Here is an 18,792-nt window from a genome sequence, read left to right on the forward strand (position 1 = left end):
TCTATTGGTGGAGGTGGGGAAGCTGTGCCCGCCCCCCCGCGGCCGCTCGGCCAATGAGAGGCGCGTCCGGCGGTGGGCGGTGTCGCGGCCGGGCGGTGCCCGGGGCTGTGGGAGCATCGGGAGCGCGCACGGGCGGGTTTGGTTTGGTTTGCTTTGCTTTGGAGCGCGCACGGGAGGGTTTGCTTTGCTTTGCTTTGCTTTGCTTTGCTTTGCTTTGCTTTGCTTTGCTTTGCTTTGCTTTGCTTTGCTTTGCTTTGCTTTGCTTTGGAGCGCGCAGGGAAGGCTTTGCTTTGGTTTGGTTTGGAGCGCGCCGTGCCGGCCTCTGAAGGGCCAAATCAAACGGGCTGGGAAAGGCGCAGTTCCTGGCAGCCCAATTGTTCTTGCTGGCAGAGCCAGAACCGGCCCTGGATAAGGCAGGAATGTAGCTCCTTTGTGTCTAGTTCCTGAAGCCATGGAATAATTCTCATTGCTCTACTGCTTTACTCTATCGCTCTGGTCTGTGTCCTGTTGTTTGAGATTAGGAAATAAAAGCAAACAGGTTTATGTTGGAAGCTTTCAGTGATTACTTCATGGCGAGGCCAGTAGGGCCTTGGATGTTCATGACATCTTTGCTGGTTAGCTTAGGACTCTCCCTACAGCCAGCTCCTGTCTGGGGGCTGCTGGGTCCCCAGCAAAACACCAGCAGCTGGTGTGCTGGCTCTGAGCACTTAATGCAGGTGATTTGTCACCCAAAGCCTGCAGGGGACTGAGAGTCCCTCCATGCCTCCCTTTTCTTCCTGCTTGCTCAATGCCCCTGCGTGCCTGGCAGCCAGAGAGCCCAGCAGCCTGGGGCAGGGAGCTCACTGTATGCCTCCCATGCCTGGCAAAGGGCCACACATCTGAGTTTGGCTGGATGTGCTTGGGGAGTGCAGACCTGGGTAGAAGTCAGAGCTTCACTCCATGATGAGCTTGTGCCATCCTTTGCCCCTGGAGAGAGTCAGTAGAGGGTGACAGGGTTTGCCCAGCTGTTGGCTCCACTGTGCTGGGCCCCACTGTCCCAGCTGGACCTGTCCTGGTTCCCATTGCCTTGTCTCCTCCTTCCTAGATTTAGGTGTGTGTTTTCTTCCACAGTGCGTAAATCAGAGGCTCCCTGGAGCAAGGTCTGCCCAGCTCTGCATTTGTGCAGGGAAACCCCATTCCCCTTTGCCCCTGTGCACAGCCACCCACTGGCATGCACTGTGCCCATCAGCTGCCTGCTGCTGGTCCTGCAGGGCTGTGTGCCAGCTGCCTTGGTGTGCAGAAACAGCTCCCACATGTGCACCCAGAGACTGGGACCTGCAGATTGGCCAGAAAAATAAAAATCACTGCGTTGGAGCTTTTCTTTGTTTGTTTACTTATCTTGCTAGTAAACAGAGCAGCTCTTGGAGATTAGGCAGGATGGAGAAGAGGAAGGGAAACAGGGCTCTGAGGTTATGACCTCCTTGTGGATGCTGGGCTGTTTACATTCCCTGCTTTGGTCCCAGCAACTACTGCAGGACAGTTTTTTCCCAGTGCTTTGCCAGGCTGCAGAGCTTTTCCCGTTTGTGCTGTTTCTGTTCTTTCCCCTGTGGCACTTTCTGCTGGGCACTGCTGCCACGGCCAGTTTAGGCAGCTGGCAGTCTGGTGTCCCTTGAGGGACAGAGTCCTGCGCTTGCTCTGCTGCCCTGTGTCTCATGAATGAAAGCCTCTGAATGGGGATTTCAGAGCCGTTAGCTCTGCAGAGCTGAGCCAAAGCCTGGGGCTCTCTGGAGAGCTGCAGGCAAACCCCAGGCTGCTCACAGGGACCGTGGCTGCGAGATATCCAACTGTCAGCAGCCAGCTGCTGCTGGCAGGACCCAAGGAGTCAGACAGGAACTGCCCAGCAGGACTGAAAAGGAGGCATTGAGGAGGAGGATGAGCAGCAAAGACAGCACAGGGACTGTAGGGCAAGTGGGGAAGGAAAGATGCATGTTGGTGCCCTGGTGTAGTCTGCTAAAATCCCCCTGCCCAGAGGCTGTGGCAGGGTGCAGAAGGGATGGTGGGTGGGGAGGTGCAGCCCTGTACAGCTGGAAGGAGACTCCCTGCTGCTCCACAGCTGCTGGGTGTAATGGAGCAGGATCCCCCTCTGCTGCCACAGCCACAGAGAGCTGTCCCCTTCCCTTCCCTTCCCTTCCCTTCCCTTCCCTTCCCTTCCCTTCCCTTCCCTTCCCTTCCCTTCCCTTCCCTTCCCTTCCCTTCCCTTCCCTTCCCTTCCCGGGTGTACCCCGGGCAGAGCTGGTGGCTGCAGCTCCCCAGCTGATGCACGAGCAAGCGAGGAGGCTGGCACAGTGCAGACAGTGCTGGTCATGTGCACAAAAGAGCTGAGCAGGGAATGACCTGGCCAGCCGAGCATGGCAGCACGTTTTATGGGCCTGCAGGGGAGCTGAAAACTGTCTCACCTCCTTGGAGAGCTGCCAGCCTAGCCAGGATGGCATCCTGCTCTGTACCATCGAGGCTGACTGCTGGAGACACTGCTTCCCTCCAGCCAGGGAATTCTGCATCCCTGGGGGCTGAATGTCATCCCCCAAGTGCTCATGTGAGGGAGGACAAGGCAGGACAGAGGCTGGGTAGAGCCTGGGAGCACTGGAACATCGTGTGCTGGGAGGCTGTTTGGATTAGAAACTCTCAGTGGATAAGTGGGCTGGATAAAATGCCAGGGAGGAGAATCAGTTTGCTGAACTCCAGTAATTGGACTCATCTGCAAGAGTTGGGTAAGCAAAGTGAGCTGCTCACACTCAGCACAGGCAAAGAGAAGGAGCCAGCAGAGCAGAGCCAGCTGAGCCACGGCCCAGCAGGAGCAGCAGGGCAGGCTCTCAGCTCAGCATGGACTGAGGGCTGGGTGGGTGACGTGGGCAGAAGCAGCATTACTGCTGGGTGCCTAAGCCACTTGCTGAGCACAAGAGACTGAATTAAGGACATCACAGCACATGGGTGTGGGGAGAACACAAAGCACAGTCTAAAGGGAAGGATGCACTAAGGTATCTTTGGTGTGATTTGATTGCTCTTTAGAAAACTTGTGCTCAAAGGCCTAGGACAAAAACAAGGCAAGACCAAAGCTTTTGTAGTTGCAGATGGAGAGGCAGGAATGAATCTGCTGAAGGGAGCCCCAACCAGTGTTTTCTGTGTGCTAGAGGGGAGAAACCAGGCCACTTAGTAAGTGAAGGGGATGGAAATGGTGAGCTGAACTGAGTGTGGAATGCATGTTTAAAACTCAAGCTTCCAGGGAAAGAAGACAAAAAGCCCAAACAAACAGCTGCTGATCCAGTGCAGGTACGTGAGTAGCTGGAAGGCTGAGCTCTGTGGCTGTTCAGGCGCACGCACGTTGTCTGAGTCATCGGCAGCTTTGGCATGCTTGAAATTCAGCCTGACACTGCAGGTACCAGGACACGTGTTCTGCTGGTCCTTGCTGATCGCTCTGTAACAGCTGTCTCTAACTGGTCATGCTCAGGAAAGCCTGGCTGCCATGGCTGCCTGGGTGGCCAAGGGGAGACAGGCAGGGCGTGCTGAGGGGAATGACAGGATGGATTCAGTACCTCAGGTTAGCAAAGGATTTGGTGCAGCTCCTGGCTTGGCTGCCTGCGTGTACGTGCTCTTGTTCCTGCCTGGAAAATGGCTGCTGTCTCATCCTCACGTCAGCACAACGCACACAGGCAGGCCAAGCCCATAGCCAGAGCCTTGTGGTACCAATGGAGTCCACAATCCCTATGGAAAATGAGTGGGCGGTTCTGAATCCGGCCCAGGGACCGTCTCTCCTGCCAGCAAGTTTGTAATTTGCACCCCCCTCCTTTTAGGAGCCTTAAAAATAGAGACCAAAGGCTGGGAAGCATGAAGGTTTTTCTAGGGCTTGTTGTGGAAGCAGAGCAGACTGGGCTGCCTCTTGCTCTTCCCAGCCCCTGGGAGAGGCATGGGAAGCTGGCGTCCAAATGCCTGCCCTGGATGTGGAGCCTCACTCGTCGGCTCATTCATCTATGGCAGTAGCCCAGGTCTCCCCTCGTGATAAAGGCAGCTGGAGGCAGCTGGTTCAAAGGCCAGGCTGGTCAGGAAGAGGTGAGGGAAGTGTGGGAAGTCACTGCATGTCATGTAGGAAAACAAGCTCTAGCAAGGGATGAGAGAGCACGCTACAGAGCTGGGTGGGAGCTGTTGTCCTCAGCATTGCTATTAGTGTCCTGGACCTTCACACCCTGAAAAGGCATTGGCTTTTTTCGCTGCCACCAAAGGCACAAGTGCTCAGAAAAGCCAGTGGCACCATGCAGGTGTTGGCAGTGGCCCTGCCACTGCTTTGGGGGTGCATGGCACATGGCACTCTGCCTGGGCCACAGAGGAGGTGCTGCTGGGGCCTCATCCCTCCGGGCTGGCTTCAGAGGAGCCCCGGAGCAAACCTGGTGTGGCTGCAGGAAGCCAGGCCCTTGGAGCGAGACAAAGTGCAGCCCGGACGCCGTGTGGTCACCAAGGGGTCCGTGACACCAGCAGTCTGGGCTGCTTCCTGGTCACCAGCCAGCTCCCCGCAGTTCCTCTGCTCCTGCGCTGCAGCTGGCCCCGGGCTCGCTCTGCTCATTGTCTGCTGCGGGTGATGGCAGCTATTCAGCGGCTGCCAGGTTTCGGGGAAAGGGAGAGATGAGCCACTCCTCCACCCACATTCTAGGAAAGCCTCTGGGATGAAGCCCTGCCGATACACACGTCCACTCTCCTCAGCAGGGAGGGTGTGCTGTGGAGCTTATATTCCCCCTCCGCCCGCATCCCACATCCCCTCTTATCAGCAGGAGTGATGCTGAGGAGCAGAGCTGGGAAGCAGCCCTGGCTGCTGCCCTGTCCCACACAATAGCGGAGTCTGCTACTCCCCGTCTCCTTGCCTGTTTGCCTTCCAGAGCCAGGCAGAGTCTCGCCATCACTATTATTTTGCTTTGTGTCAATATTATGACAACTAAAAGCAGGAGAACTGCATCCACATGATAAGCGGCCAGAGGCTCTGGGCTGGGTGTGGATTGGGTTCCAGTTTGGCAGGGGAGAGAAGCGCCCGGCAGCCCCTGCCCACCGACAGGCTGGGCTGGGAAAGCTGGAGAGCAGGGGCAGCAGCAGCAGAGCAGCAGCCGGTTTGTGCCTGTGTGCCGCTCCTCTTGTTCAGTGCTCACTGCCCTTTCCCCAGGGTAGATGAAATGTGATTAATGTGCAGAATATGCTTGATTCTCTGGTGGAAAAGTAACCTCTGTGTCTTTCCTGAGGAGAGGGCTGCTCAGCTCCTGCTGGGAGAATCTCACCCCTCCCACGGTTGCCATTCCCTGTGCCTCCAGCTGGTGCAGGCCCAGGCTGTTCTGTCTCTGCCCGTGGCAGAAGGTCATGCACACTGCTGCACCAGTCCGTCCTGCTCTCAGCCTTGTTTTTCCCAAGCACAGCACTCTACAGCTACTGGAGAGAAATTCCTGCAAGCTTTCTGGGACTTGAAGCTGCAGCTCCCACCCAGGGCTTCAGGAGAGGAGCTTGGGCAGAGCAGGGTGAGCTGTGCTGTGATTTCTGTCTCTGCCTTCTGCTCTGGTCTCTCAGGCACCTGGTGTGCACGGGGCTGCTGTTTTGGCACGGTAGCTGTGCTCGCTGTTGGGGCTGCTGACTGAACGCTTACCTGTAGGTGCCCACGTATGCTTGGGGCTGTGGTGTGGCTCTCCAGTGCGTCACCCTGCCCCAGGCCTGTGCTTTTCTGCAAACACCCGTGGCCTGGCCAGTCCCCACAGCGTGGGGCTGCCCAGGCACTGCCACTGAGCGCTGAGCGAGTGGCATTAGGTCTGCCAACGCTGATGTGTTCCTGGAACGCTGGCTGGATGAGGGCCGCACGCACCCAAACCAGGGCTCGGGTCTGGCACTCTCAGGGACACCCTTCTTGGTGGCATAGTCCCTGCCCCCACGAGGGATTAGTGTCTGAAAGCAGCACCCAGGCTTGCCAAGGATTCCCCTTGCCTGGGTTCTTTGCCTGGAGTGCTCTCAGGCAGTCCTGGTGCTTATTCCATGTCCCTCCAAAACTCACGTCTGACCTAGGCCAGCCCGCAGTGCCCGTGACCCGCGGGGAACAGCCCCTGATGTCCCCAGGCATGGAGCTGGAGTGTCAGGTGCCTGCAGGTTTGGCTGTGGGTCCCCAGGGAGGCTGAGCTGCCCTCCCCAGGAACCCAAACAAACAGCAGAGTTCCTGCCACGTGCGGCCGGCGCTGACTAAGGCCGGACGCTTCCGCCTGCCGCGGGCCGGGGCTGCGGGCCGCCACCATGGGCGCCCACAGCCCGGCCCATTTCCCCCTATTGTCAGCCTCCCCCTCGGCAAACACATCCCCTGCACACCTGGGCTGGGACAGGCACTGACGCCACCGCAGCAGCCGCCAGGGACAGGGGATGTGCTGCCGAGAGCATCTCGGAGTTGGAGCTGCTGCAGCACAGCTCTGAGGGGTCCTTTGGGGCCCAGGTGCCCAGGCAGCTTGTTTGCAAGCTGTTTCCTTGAGGAGCAGCCCTGAGTGTTCAGGGGTCATTGGTGCAGCTCTGCTTGCCTGCAAGGGCATTGGAGATCCCTGCATTTCTCAGAAGTCAGCAGCAATGGCCTGAGAGAGAGGCCTGGGTTACCTGCGCCAAGAGGCTGGAGCTGGGGATGCCCCAGCCAGCCCATTCCAGTCCTCATTCTCACTGTGGAGATACAAACTGCAGGTGATTGACCTGGTTTATCTCAGTGCTAGCATGGACTGACTCTCTGGTAGTGGAGCTTAGGAGACTTTCAGAGAAGAGATCACAGAAGCAGAGAAAGCAATCAAATGAAACAGTGAGGGTGAGACCTGGGGGCTCTGGGATGATGGCAGGTGTGAGGAGCCCGGTGCCCTACATCCTCATGCTGCTCTGACCTCAGGAGTCCCGTCACAATGCGGGATATAGGGAGCTGCTGATGGGGTTCTTGCCTACTGGGGTCAAACACAAGAGGGTGACTGTGCTGGGCACTGGATCATGGATGGACTGGCCCTTCCCTTGGTAGAAGCCTATAGCTTTGATGAGACTGAGTTATCTGTCCTAAATAGCAGCAGAACAAAAATAATGCCCTGAGGATTTCAGAGGTGTTCTCCGAGGGCTTCAGGGGTGACACAGGAGGCCCTGGCTGCAGTCAGTTTAAGAATGATGCAGGGACAAGTTTTCATTGGATTCTTCCATGTGAGATGCCAAAGGTGGGATTTTGCAGAGTATAAGATGCCCGTGAGAGAACTCTGATGCTGACATGGGGCTGTTTTATGGAAAAGATTACTTAGGAGGGACCTTGCCTGCAGCGAGCAGGGTGGGGTTTGCAGGGAAGAGCAGCTGCTTGCTCTGGGCTCCTTCAGTGCCCCTGGGCAGCCAGAGCCCCTGCTCTTTCCCCTCACCCTGAAGGAGGCATGGAGGTGACCCTGTTCCCTGGCAGGGCTGTGCCATGGCATGCTTGCAGCTGAGTGCCAGGGCTGGCCTTCCCCACCTGACAGCCGGGGCTCACCCACAGCAAGGACACTCCGCATTCCCCACCCACCTCGGTAAGCAGGGCAGGGAGGCGGCACGGGCAGCAGTGCCATATCCGAGGGGATGCTCCCAGTCCGCAGCCACTGCGCGGGGCTCACTGCAGGGAGGCATTTGCTCTTTAAGGAAATGTCTCTGTTTGCCTCATGTCCCTGGCTGGTTCCTTGAGCTTCCTCTGTCCCTTCTCCCAAATGCGTAACTCCGCTCCCCAGAGCCGAGTGGGGGCGGCGCGAGGGACATGCTGGTGCATTTATAGCATCGACCTCCAGCCCGGTCCTGCAGCTGGGGAAGGGCACATTTGGCCCCCCAGGGAGGAGCATGGCACAGGGGAAAGCCAGCAGCTGTGACCCCAGCCAGCTTGATGTTTCTCCCATATGCAGGAGGATGTTGCTGATCACAGGTGACCGGTGTCCAAATATTATTCCTCTTCTCCTGTCTGTGCTCCACACTGCCTAGAAAGTGGATGCTCATCCCAGGAATGTAAACTCTGCCCAAGGCCTCTGAGGAAATAGCTTCAGACCAGGAACAGGACTGCACTCAGCAATTAAGGGCTGGTCCCCCCAGCCACACAGCTCCTGGGGGAGAGCCCTTTGCTCCAGCGCCAGAGGCTGGCCTTGTGTCTGAGAGGTGGCCCCAAGGGACCTTCCTGCAAGGACAGGCATGAGGCCCCGTGTGGTCACGGTCTTTGCAATAACAGGATTCTGTCTGTCCAGTGAGTTGGCAGCAGCTGCTGCTCAGGGCGGCCTCTGCTCTCGGGTGGGAGGAAATGCTCTCTTCACCCCATCTCACAACCAGCCCTGGGGCAGTGGGAAGGGGGTCCCCTTGGCCCAGGAGGGTCTGTAGGGTGGCAGAGGGAGACCACAGGCATGCTCCAGTCACCACTTTAAGGATGTTACCTGCTTTTTGCTGCCCATCCAGGAGAAGGAGCATGAACAGGCACTGCCACTGCCACAGCAGCCCCAGCAGCTGCTGAGTTGGTGCTGAGTGATGAACTGCAGCACACCTTCCCCGCGGTGGGGCTGGGAGTTCTCTGTGTTTATCTCTGCAGCATCTCCATGCTAATTCACCAGGCCTTGCTCCAGCAGCTTTGTGACACACTCAGGGGTACTAATGCCTAGAAGCTCCCGACTGAGCCCAGCTCCTGCTGGTGCCTGAGTCACTGCCACTTGCATGGCCCAGCAGGGCTGAGGACAGGCAGCTGGCATGCCCTGCATCCCCTGGGGACAGATCCCACAGGCTGGGAGCGGATCACTGGCATCCTCATGCTGCAGGGACGGACCTCACATGGTGTTGGGTAGGGAAGCCCTGAAGCAGCCTCCCCACTCTCCCAGGAGGACGTGAATCCTGGCACGGACACAGAGCTCGTTATTTCCCTGGGACCTGCAGCCCACGGGGGATCGTGTTGCCTGTCGGCATCTCATCACACCTCCCATAGTTCCAGCTTCCCTGGCCTCTGGGGCTTAAAAATAGAACAGAAAAGGCCAACAGAGCTCCTTTGGGTTGGCAGCAGGGTTTGACCCAAGACCTGCTGTGCCCCCTTCCCTTCCGAGCTGTAGACCAGAACCAGGATGCTGTCTCTGAGGCTGAGGGGGCTGGAAGCCCTTTGGCAGGGGTCCAGCGGCAGGGGCTGATGGAACAGGCACGGGGCAGCTTGAGGGGGAAGGGGGTGGGGGGACAGGCACGGGAAGTTTGGGTGGGAACAGGGCATCAGTAGAGGAATGAAGAGGATGGTGGGAAAGGGGCTGTTGTATGGGGTCAGAAGGCAGGTGGGCGCAGAACGGGTGGATGGGCATGGGGCAGCGAAAACAGCAAGCCGAGAAGCCCAGCAGAGCCCCGGTGGTTCCCGCCGGCCGGGGATTCACCGGGCACGGGGCGGTGGATGGAAGCGCCGGGACAGCGCGATGGAGCGGTGCCCGGAGGCGGTGCGGGGGCGCTGGAGGAGAGGGCTCCGCCGCGTCCGGGAGCACCGGCCGTGCCCGCGGCCGCCGGGGCCAGCACCTGCTCCCGCCCCGCGGCGGGGCCGGGGCGGGGCGGCGGCGGGGCGGTGGCGGTGAAATACGGCGGCGGAGCGGGGCGCGCTCCCATGGCCCGGCGGCGGCGGAGGCGGCACGGCGGGGCCGGTGGCCCGGCGGCGGGGCGGCATGCCGGGGGCGGCGGGGCGGTAGTGGCGGCGCCGAGTCTGTACCGGGGCGGCGATGCGGCTGCTCGGCGCCTTCCTGCGGCTGCTGGTGGCGGGGACGCTGGGGGCACCGCCCGCCCCGGTGAGAGCCGAGGGGCGGGAGGGGGCTCGGAGCACGGGGCGGCCGCGGGAGCCGGGACGGCTCCTCCCGGCGGGGGGCGGCAGCGGGTCACCCCGTGCTGCCCCCCCAGAGCTCGCCTTTCTCTCCTGCAGGCCCCGGAGGAACGGGGGACCGCCAGCACGGAGTCTCCCGGTGAGTTGGAAATGGGCGGCCGCCGGTGTCGCGGCTGGGAGGGGGCAGCAACCCAGGGAAGGCTTCGCGCAAGGCCGGGGCGCGTTGGGTGCTACCCGGGGCTGTGTTACCTCTGGAGCCCCGTGGTGACAAGCCGGGGAGGTGGCCGGGAGCTGTGCCGAGGCTCGGAGCAACCCGACGCCCCCAGCCGTCCTCGGGCACCGGGTACCGCCGCGGGCCGGAGCGGAGCGCAGCCCGGTCCCGAGAGTGCCGCCCCTCCGGTGCCGGCATGCGGGGTGCCGAGTGAGAGAGCTCCGCTCGGCTCTCCCTGCCCAGGGGACGGCTGTCCGGCCGGGCGAGGTGCGGGGGAGCCCCTTGGCGGCGGAGCTCGGGGGTGAGCAGAGAGCCGGGGCAGGAGACCGAGCTGGCGGATAGAGGCAGAAAGAGCCGTCGGGGCGGCTGTGTGAGCTCCCGCACAGCGATGTGCACAGTACAGTGACGGACTTACTCGGAGCACAGAGTGGTCCTTTGCTTCCCTGTGCTCCGTGGTGGCTGCAGGATCCCCCAGCGGCTGCTGCACCTGCCCGGCTGGGCTCTGCCGCCCTGGGCGCCCCTGACAGTCCCTATCTCTTGCAGTCCTTACCTTTCGGGAGATCTGGAATCGTAGTTTCTGCCGGCCTCTGGAGCAGCTGGTGGACGTCATTACCGAATTCCCCAACGAGGTGGAGTACATTTTCAGACCCTCCTGCGTCTCTCTGCAGCGCTGCGGAGGCTGTTGTGGGGACGAGGGTCTCCGCTGCGTGCCCGTGGAGACGAGCACGGTCACCATGCAGGTACGAGCTGCTGCTGCTGCTGCTGCGGGGCCGGGGCTGCCGCACAGCTGGAGGGGGGCTCACCAGCGCCGGGAAGTGAGCTAGCTGCTTTGCATCCTCTAGGCATCGTAGAAGTGGGGCTAGCGAGGGAGAGGACTTACAACTGCTGAAATGCGAGCCAAGCCAGTCGGGTCCTTCTGCCTGCTCTTTGGGTTTGGCCCTGAGGTCAGGTGTCACCCCTGGTGGTACTGGCCTCACTCTCTCCTTCCCCGACTTCTCTCTGTGTGGTCTGTCTCGCTCATTGCTGTTATTTTTCCAGACCTTTCCTGTCCTGTGGTGGGGCTGGGGGGTGTTCATTAGCCGTGGCTGCCTGCTGGGACACAGCAGGTACTACCCTTGAATCAAGGGAGAGTGAGGCTCTCCTCTGTCAAGTGATGCTCGGGGTGGTGCTGACATGGATGCCCCCACTCTGGGGCATGGTGAGCATGAAGGGCTGAGCCAGCCGAGTTTTCAGTCACCGCTGTGTGAGCTGTGAGATGCAGGGGGAGAGGTCCTGGGATGTTCAACTCTTCCCCATGTACCAGGCAGCAGCTCTCCTCACACTGCAGCCCCTGCACTGAGCTGCCAGAGATCAGCCTGCTGATCCTGCAGGGACCAGGGAAATGCTCTGCTTTGCCATGGATGATGGACTAGGGAATGCCTGCAATAAACCACCAGTGATTTTTGTCTCTGAGGTGGAAAGTGTGTTGGAAGGCAGGATGGCAAAAAGCTCTTAGTTGGGATGGATCAAAAGCCTGGTGTGAGCAGGAGGCAGCTCCCCAAGCACAGGTCTCCCTCTATGGGAGGGATCCTGCTGCTGTGTGCCGGGTGGAAATGCCAGAGGCATCCGCAGGGGCTATTGGGGATCACAGCAATGATAAATGTGTCTTGTAAGGCCCTTGGATGTCCAACCTGAACTTCAGGCTGGGCTGTGACATGTGACAGTGCAAGTCCTGTACCCCTGGGCTGGGGAGGCACTGTGGTACTGACTCCAGTCAGTTCCAACTCAGTGCTGTAGGAAGGGTCCAGGAGGAGGCAGCAGCAGTGGGATTGGCCTGAAAAACACAACTGGAAGGATATTTCTGTCAGAGAAGGGAGGTGTGCAAAGGGATCAGATATGTGAAAATTATCCAGAAGGGTAGAGACTGAAAAATCTTTTCTAAGGCTGGGAACTCCCAAGGCCATGGGACTTAAATTAAAGCCCTGAAGACAAGGGGTGGCACTGGCAGAGCCTCCCAAGCTGCTGGGGCAGCTGGGCCTGGCCAGTGCTGCCTATGTGTGGAGGTGGACTCTGTTGTTGGAGGTTCTGAGGAACAGGTTAGACATGCATCTTCCCAAGAGCCTGGGGTGGCAAGGCAGTGGGTCAGGAATCTTTCCAGCCCCCTCCTGCTACTGCCTGAGAAGTAACCTTTGCTCTTCTTTCAGCTCCTGAAGATAAAGCCAAACGGGGAGGCACCCTATGTGGAGATGGCATTCACGGAGCACAAGCAGTGCGAGTGCAGGTAGGGACTCCTGGTTCCAGCACGAGCAAGCCTGCCAGCTCTCCCTGTGTGTGGAGCAGGGGCACCCTCTGGGCACCCTGGCTGGTCTGGCACCCCTCTTGCTGTCTTTGCACTGGGCCTTGCAGGTGCTTGTGGCCCTTGTCCAGCTGCAGGCTGCAGCACAGCTCTGCACCTGCTCCCCGCACACGATGGGGTGCGTGCCATTGTGAGCACAGGTCAGGCACCATGCACTGACTGCAGGCTGTGCTCCCCACCCCTGCAGCTGCCTTGGCATGCCTGGTCTATGCTCTTTAGCCAGGGGATCTGCCTGTGGGTAACGGAGCAAGGCTGGTGGCTCTGTGGCAGCAGTTTGGTGTGTGTTAGCATGTCCAGGGTGGTGGCTCTGCAGGGAGCTCCGTGGCTTGGTATGCCTGGATGTGACTGTGGCCCAAAGAGAAAGCTCAACAGCTGAGTCTTGGGCCACCATTTAAGGGAGGCTACCCCATAGAGACCTGGGGGTACAGCAGAGGTTTACATCCAAGCCAACAAATGAAAGCCTAAAACACACAGTGCCAGCCTGGCCTGGATATGCAATGCTGGCCTGGAATGGATGCACAGCACCTGCCTGCCACAAACTGCTGGCACCTGTCAACCCCTTGGGGTGCTCTCTATGTCCCAAAAGTGGTGAAAGCCTGGGCAGGATGGGGCCTCTGCAATGCTGTGGGAGCAGCTCTGGTGCTGCCTGCAGCTGGTCCTTGCCATAGAGACTCCAGCACTGCCTGCATGGGGGGCCCTGGTCATCACTCTTCATCATGATCCCAGGGTGATTTAGTGTTGTGAAAACTGGGGGATGAGTGTCCTGCTGGGCAGCCATTAGACATGATCCTTTCCTGGAAGAAGATCCTGAGGATTCCCAGATTGGTATTCCCCTGCAGTTTTACGAGCAGCTGTACTGGAGCAGACCCAGCTCCACATGGTCTCTGTCTGTCAGTAGATGCAGAAGGCAGAGTGGGAAGAAGCAGATATATTACTTGCCTCCATCTCTGCTTCCAGCTATTTCCCATGCAGGGAATTTCCTAAGCCTTTTGTGCTTTTCCTCCCTAGGGTAACTTCCAGGGGATCTCCTATGAGCACTTGTGCAGGCTGCCCTCTGCAGCAGTTTTAGGTTTCTTCCTAATCTGCTCTCCACACCTGTACATCGCTGCCTTTTGTAGTTAGTGCAGGAATGGCAGATGTCCTGGCTGTGACGCCAACAGGGGAGGTAGGTCATGGCTGAGAACCCACCACCGGAACTTTGCAGCAAATCCCCCATGTTTGTCACTCAGGATGCTGCACCTTGTTTCACTATGGGATGTGAAAGCTGCCACTGGGAGCAGCTAAGGCTGAGCTTGCCCTCTCCAGCCTCACTGGCAAAATGTCACAGCCCCAGGGTAGTCACGCAAGCCAACCAGCCCTTTTGCTGTCTCTGCCTGCAGCAATCAGCTCCTGACTGAGGGCTTGATAAGGTCAAGAGAAGAGATATTTTGTCTGTTTTAAACATGAATGATGCCAGACAAATTGTGCAGTGTATTGGGCATGTCCTGGGGTCGGCTCCTGCAGCTCAACATGCAGCACTGCCCAGTAACCATTTCTCTCTGTCATTTTCCCACTCTGCAGGCCCCGGCAGGACCTGATGAGGCTGGGAAGGTGAGTGACACCAGGGGCTTTGTTACTGGTTGGGATTGTGGGTCTCATCTCCCACTCATCAGCCCTTCTTGTGGTGCTTTCCTTCTGAAGGAGGAGGTCCAAGGGCCGAGGTAAGAGAAGACAGGACAAGAAGGGACGGAAAGACTGTGAACTGTAAGTGAGCAGGGGCAGGTATGGGTGGTGTCTTCTGGGTTAATTTTCTTGGGATGTGTCTTCATTAAGCATTTAGATCTTTACTGACACTGTGAGCAGTGAAGGGTTTGTGCAGAGCAGACACAGAAGTAAGCAGGAGGGGACAGTGGCTGTGGGGAAACAGGCCTCCTGCCGAAGACTCAGGAGGTACCTGGTAGTCCCCAGGCTCAGCAGCTCAAAGCTGGGCAGAATGGGGATGGATGGGCTTGGTGACTTGATGGTGTTTTGCTCTATTGCCATCACAGACCATGCTGGATTTCATGGATCCATGAATTTCCAGTTTCAGCCTCATCTTGCTGCCAGTTGTGTCCTTACTGCTGTCCTTGACTGATTGTTGTTTGGGTTACTCTGCTCTTTCCATCCTTTATCTCACTTTCTCAAACTCCTTGCTGTCACAGCACAGGCTGGACACACTTTGGAGGTGTGACACCTGTGGCCAGCAGTTTGCTCTGGCATTCCCCCCTTTTGTGTGGAGGCCGCTGTTGGGGCTCAGCAGTGGCAGCCCCACCACCCTCACTGCTCCCCCCGAGGAGGCTGCCTGCAGGCCCTGCCCTGCACTCCTGTGTCCCAGGCACAAAGGGGGCCCAGGGCAGAGCGGGTGAGGTCCCGTGCTGGCAGTGCTCACCCCGTGCCCCGCTCTCTTTGCAGGTGTGGCACACCCCGCAGGTAGCCCCTGCCCAGCCCCGCTCCCACCATGGGCCGAGCCAGCTGCCCTTGTCCCCAGCACGGGACACTGTGGAGCCGTGTCCCTCCAGGACTCCAGCACGGAAGAGCTGACTGTTACTCCTGCTTGGCCCTGCTGGGAGCACAGCCTGGCACCAAGGACTCCCTTGCCCCATCTGCCCCACTGGCAGCAAGAGAAAAGGACTTGTGACCAAGCCTGGGGCTGAAGATGAGGAGCTCAAGCAGCGTGCTGCTGTTTGAGGACATTCTAGGGGCAATGAGGAGCCAAGCTGGTGATTGTGCTGCTGGAACTGGCTGGGGAGGACAGCATGATGTGGCAGTGAGCGGAGATGGCTCACAGGGCTGCACCTGCAAAACTTCTCTGTCCTGCCAGTGCTCTGCAGCTGGGGAGGAAGGAAACCTGGGGCAGGCAAGGCTGTAGGGCTGCATCCGTCCCAGTTTTGGCACGGGGCAGGTGCCAGGGATCTGTTCTGCTTGGGAACAGAAGGGAACTGGGCTGCTCATGTTTTCACAGCTGCATCTCAGCTTTGCCCTGCTCAATAAAAGCTGGTCAGACATGGGAGCTGGCAGCTCCTGTCTGCTTTCCAACAAGGCAGGGAACTCCCCCATGGGCACCCACTCAGGCTGGAATAGGGCTGTGACCCAGAGTTTGTCCCCATCACCAATCCTGCAGCACCAAGGGACTGCCCTTGGTGTGATGCTGGAGATGGGCAACCAGCAGGTTCCTCCCTGGGCTGGGGGCTATCCTTGTGCTGGAGTTCAGCTGGGTACTGGGAGACCCTTGGGTGAGCTGCCCTTCCCCTCCACAGCACAGTGTGGGACTGGTACCTCTCCCTGTTCACCCTGCCCATCCTGTGCTTGCCCATTCTCTTTTTTTGTTTGAAAGCTTCAAACAAAAGACCGGAGGGCAAGATCTGCAAAGGTTTCAAGGTTATCCTTACATGAAGGGACCTGTGGTTTATCCTGCTCTGAGGAACAAGAGTGGCGCCTAACTCCGCAAGAACTGGGGTCCAAGGTGGCTCCTTGCCACACCTGACAGAGCTGCCTGTGGTAGGGGTTACATTATGATGCTCCAAGCCATAATGCTGGTGTTGCCTTAGGCTGGGGACATGGGGACAGGGCAGATCCCTGCCAGGGGAAGCTGGAGGTGGGTGTTGAGGTTATGTGAACCTGCATACTGCCATCAAATAGCAGGGACTGTGTGAGTTGTCATTGTGCAGCTGGACATATCGTTCAGGAGCTTGCTGGATCCCTTTTGGATCCCATTTCCAGGCATCCACAGTATCCTGGAGCACAGCCTACATGGCCTTTGCCTCAAAAATAGCCCATGAAGTTCCTCCTTCACTACCTCACAGGTGAGGGGAACTTGCTGCTCCCCTTCCCACATCACTCAAAGTCTGTGTGGACCATGTGCTGACCTGGTCCACACAGGCTTTCCCTGTCACTGTGTGTCATTTCTGCCTGGCTGGCTCTGCTCTGAGGCCAAGGAGAACCAAGTGCAGCACTTGAGGATGTATGTGATGGTTTCTGTATTGTCTTTAATACCCTGGTAGTATTATATGTTTAAAAAAAGGAAGCTACATAAATCAAGTATGTTAATTAATAAAAATAAGTTTATCAAGACTCATAATTAGGATTAAAACAAATTCAAACACACTAACACACAGTGGCTTTTCCTGTACACAGTTCCTGGTGTCTGGTGTCTGCATTGAGGTGTTTCAGGCAGCTCTGCCCTTCAGACGTGGCAGGGCCAGACCCCTGCCTTGCACAGACCCCTGCCTTGCTTCTCTCCCTCTATCACCTGGGTGCCATGTGTGGCCTTGTCCCCTGCTCCTCCCATAGGGTGTTGGATAGCAAGAATGTGAGTGCTGGGAGGGATGTGGCTGTCCCACTGCAACCATGATGAGCAGAATAGCTGGGGCAGGTCTGGAGCAAGGGGAAACATCACTTGCACAAGAGGTTTGGGAGCTGCAGCTCCAGCTCCATGGAGGTAACAGGAACCTAATGAGGCCCAGCCCATGAAGTTCCTGTGATTGCTGCAGGCATCACATGCCCAGGGCAGTGCTAGCTCCTTTCCCTGTCCCTGCCAGAGGGGAGAGTCCTCAGACCCTCCTCACTGCAGGGTGGCAGGGACTGCCAGCAGGACCTCCCACCCAATGGAAGGATGAGGATCAGGGTGGGAGACTGCTGCTCTGAGGAGCAGAGGCTTCCTGGCTTCAGGGCTTGTGTCCAATACCCATGTTTCCTCTCGAGGGGACCCACCACTGTCTGCCTGTCCCTCTGTGTGGTCCCTGTTGTAGCTCTTTTTAGATCACGAGCTTCTGGGAGCTCTCCTTGGCCACAGCAGATGTGTGAGCACTCTGACAAGATCAGCTACATCTACAGAACCCCATGTCTCCAGGTACTACCGTGCAGGGCTGTAGGTGCCCTTGTGAAGGGACCCGGACATACCCCAGCCCCAGAGACAGCAGCATCCACCATGGACAGGCAGAAAACCTGTTCCAGCCCCAGTGCTCCCAAATCCCTCACCCTTTCTCTGCTGAGTACCCCTTGCAGCTGTCCCACAGAGCCCAGGAACAACACGCCACTGGGTTATCAGCGTCCCAGGGCTCCCTGTGCCTTCCAGCCTTACAGGGCAAAGGTTTGTTTAAAAAGGCTTTAGGAGCTGCAGCAAGATGGTTTAGGAGGATAGTTATAGGGAGACAAAACATAAAGCAGCCTCATGCACCAGGAAAAATATTTTACATTTTTTGGGAAGTAACTGTAAAGGTGATGTGGGCATTGGCCCAGAGATGTAGCATTGTAGCTGGTGAAGCCCTGATGTTGAAGCTTCCGTCACCTCTGGTGTCCCTGAGCACAGGCTGCCATCAGAGCTCTGCTACCCAGCAGTGTCTGCCAGCCATGCCCAGGCAGGTCTCCCACATGTCTCCATGCAAATAAAGAAACACTGAGGTCTTAACTTCATGATTGCAAGTCTCTTGCACCCTCACAAAATTTGGCATAATCCTGCCTGTTGAAGCCAGTGCTGTTTGCAGTCTCAGCATATTTTAAGCTTTTGCCAGCTCTCATGTGTCAGTTTCAGCTTGTGAGAAAAGAGGCAGCTCTCCCTCCTCTCCCTGCTCTTTGTCTGTGCTGGTTCTGCTTTGGCAGTTCCCACTTCCCAACAAGGAGCACAAGCTCTTCAACAGGTTAATCTAAAAGTAATCCCCTAAATTCAAGGCACTCTATCCAGCACTGACATGCAAACCTGGAAGCCCACAGGTAAAGGCAGTTGTGCCTCAGGGCTGGTACAAATCTTCTTCCCCTGCAAGGCTTTTCCTCTCAGGAGCATCCTCGAGGCACTTCCTGCTGATGCCTTTGACTCACTCTCTTCTGGCCACTCCAGAGATGTTTAATGAAGAACTTAAATGAGTTTTGTACCCTCCTGGTGACTCCTCTTCCCACATCTCCCTGCCACCATCACCTCAATATCCAAACCACTCTACAGATAGATTGTGCTGGATTTTGTGATTTTCCAGCGCTCTGTCCTCTCCAGGCCCACACAGATCTGCTGAAGCCAGGCAGGTGAATAGTGCCAGCAGCACCCCTGCTCTCATCCCTGGCTCTCCTTCACTTCTTGCCTGCTCAGACTTTTCACTTCAAAGAGGAGCCTCCAGTCCCTGGTGGGAATTAAAAGACCACAAAGACTGTGGGGTGTAAATAGGCTGGGCAGAAAAAATTGGTCTCTGTTAGGCAGAGGCTGGAAAAGGAACATGGAAGTGTTTTGAGAAGAAACCAAAGAACCAAGCACATCAATTGTGTTTGGGCAGCGAGTTGTCTTACAAAGCAGATGGCTTTGCATCCTCCTAGACCTGCCCTCTGAGGCACAGCAAATACTTTCATACTCCCAAAGAAATGGTCTTTGTAAGAGAGGCAGTGTTTGGTGCTGGATGCTGAGCTGTGGGCACAGGC

The 18,792-nt window shown here is 57.7% G+C and overlaps 1 protein-coding gene across 1 annotated transcript; it reads left to right on the plus strand.

Annotated features, from left to right (window-relative positions):
• The first annotated feature begins 9,426 nt into the window (after window positions 1-9,426).
• PGF (placental growth factor) lies at window positions 9,427-17,481 on the plus strand. The gene is made up of 7 exons (XM_005480171.4): window positions 9,427-9,797; window positions 9,929-9,968; window positions 10,584-10,780; window positions 12,224-12,300; window positions 13,936-13,965; window positions 14,056-14,118; window positions 14,806-17,481. Exons 1-7 carry the CDS (start codon window positions 9,732-9,734, stop codon window positions 14,825-14,827), a joined length of 495 nt encoding a protein of 164 aa, XP_005480228.2. The 5' UTR covers window positions 9,427-9,731; the 3' UTR covers window positions 14,828-17,481.
• The last annotated feature ends 1,311 nt before the right edge of the window (window positions 17,482-18,792 follow it).

Source organism: Zonotrichia albicollis, chromosome 6 (assembly GCF_047830755.1).
Source record: "Zonotrichia albicollis isolate bZonAlb1 chromosome 6, bZonAlb1.hap1, whole genome shotgun sequence".
Lineage (NCBI taxonomy): Eukaryota > Metazoa > Chordata > Aves > Passeriformes > Passerellidae > Zonotrichia > Zonotrichia albicollis.

Excerpts from the sequence above, each read along its gene's own strand:
- PGF (XM_005480171.4), top strand. The coding sequence starts at position 9,732 with ATGCGGCTGCTCGGCGCCTTCCTGCGGCTGCTGGTGGCGGGGACGCTG. Across the intron at positions 9,969-10,583 it reads CGCCAGCACGGAGTCTCCCG|TCCTTACCTTTCGGGAGATC; the intron begins GTGAGTTGGAAA and ends TATCTCTTGCAG. Across the intron at positions 14,119-14,805 it reads GGACGGAAAGACTGTGAACT|GTGTGGCACACCCCGCAGGT; the intron begins GTAAGTGAGCAG and ends CTCTCTTTGCAG.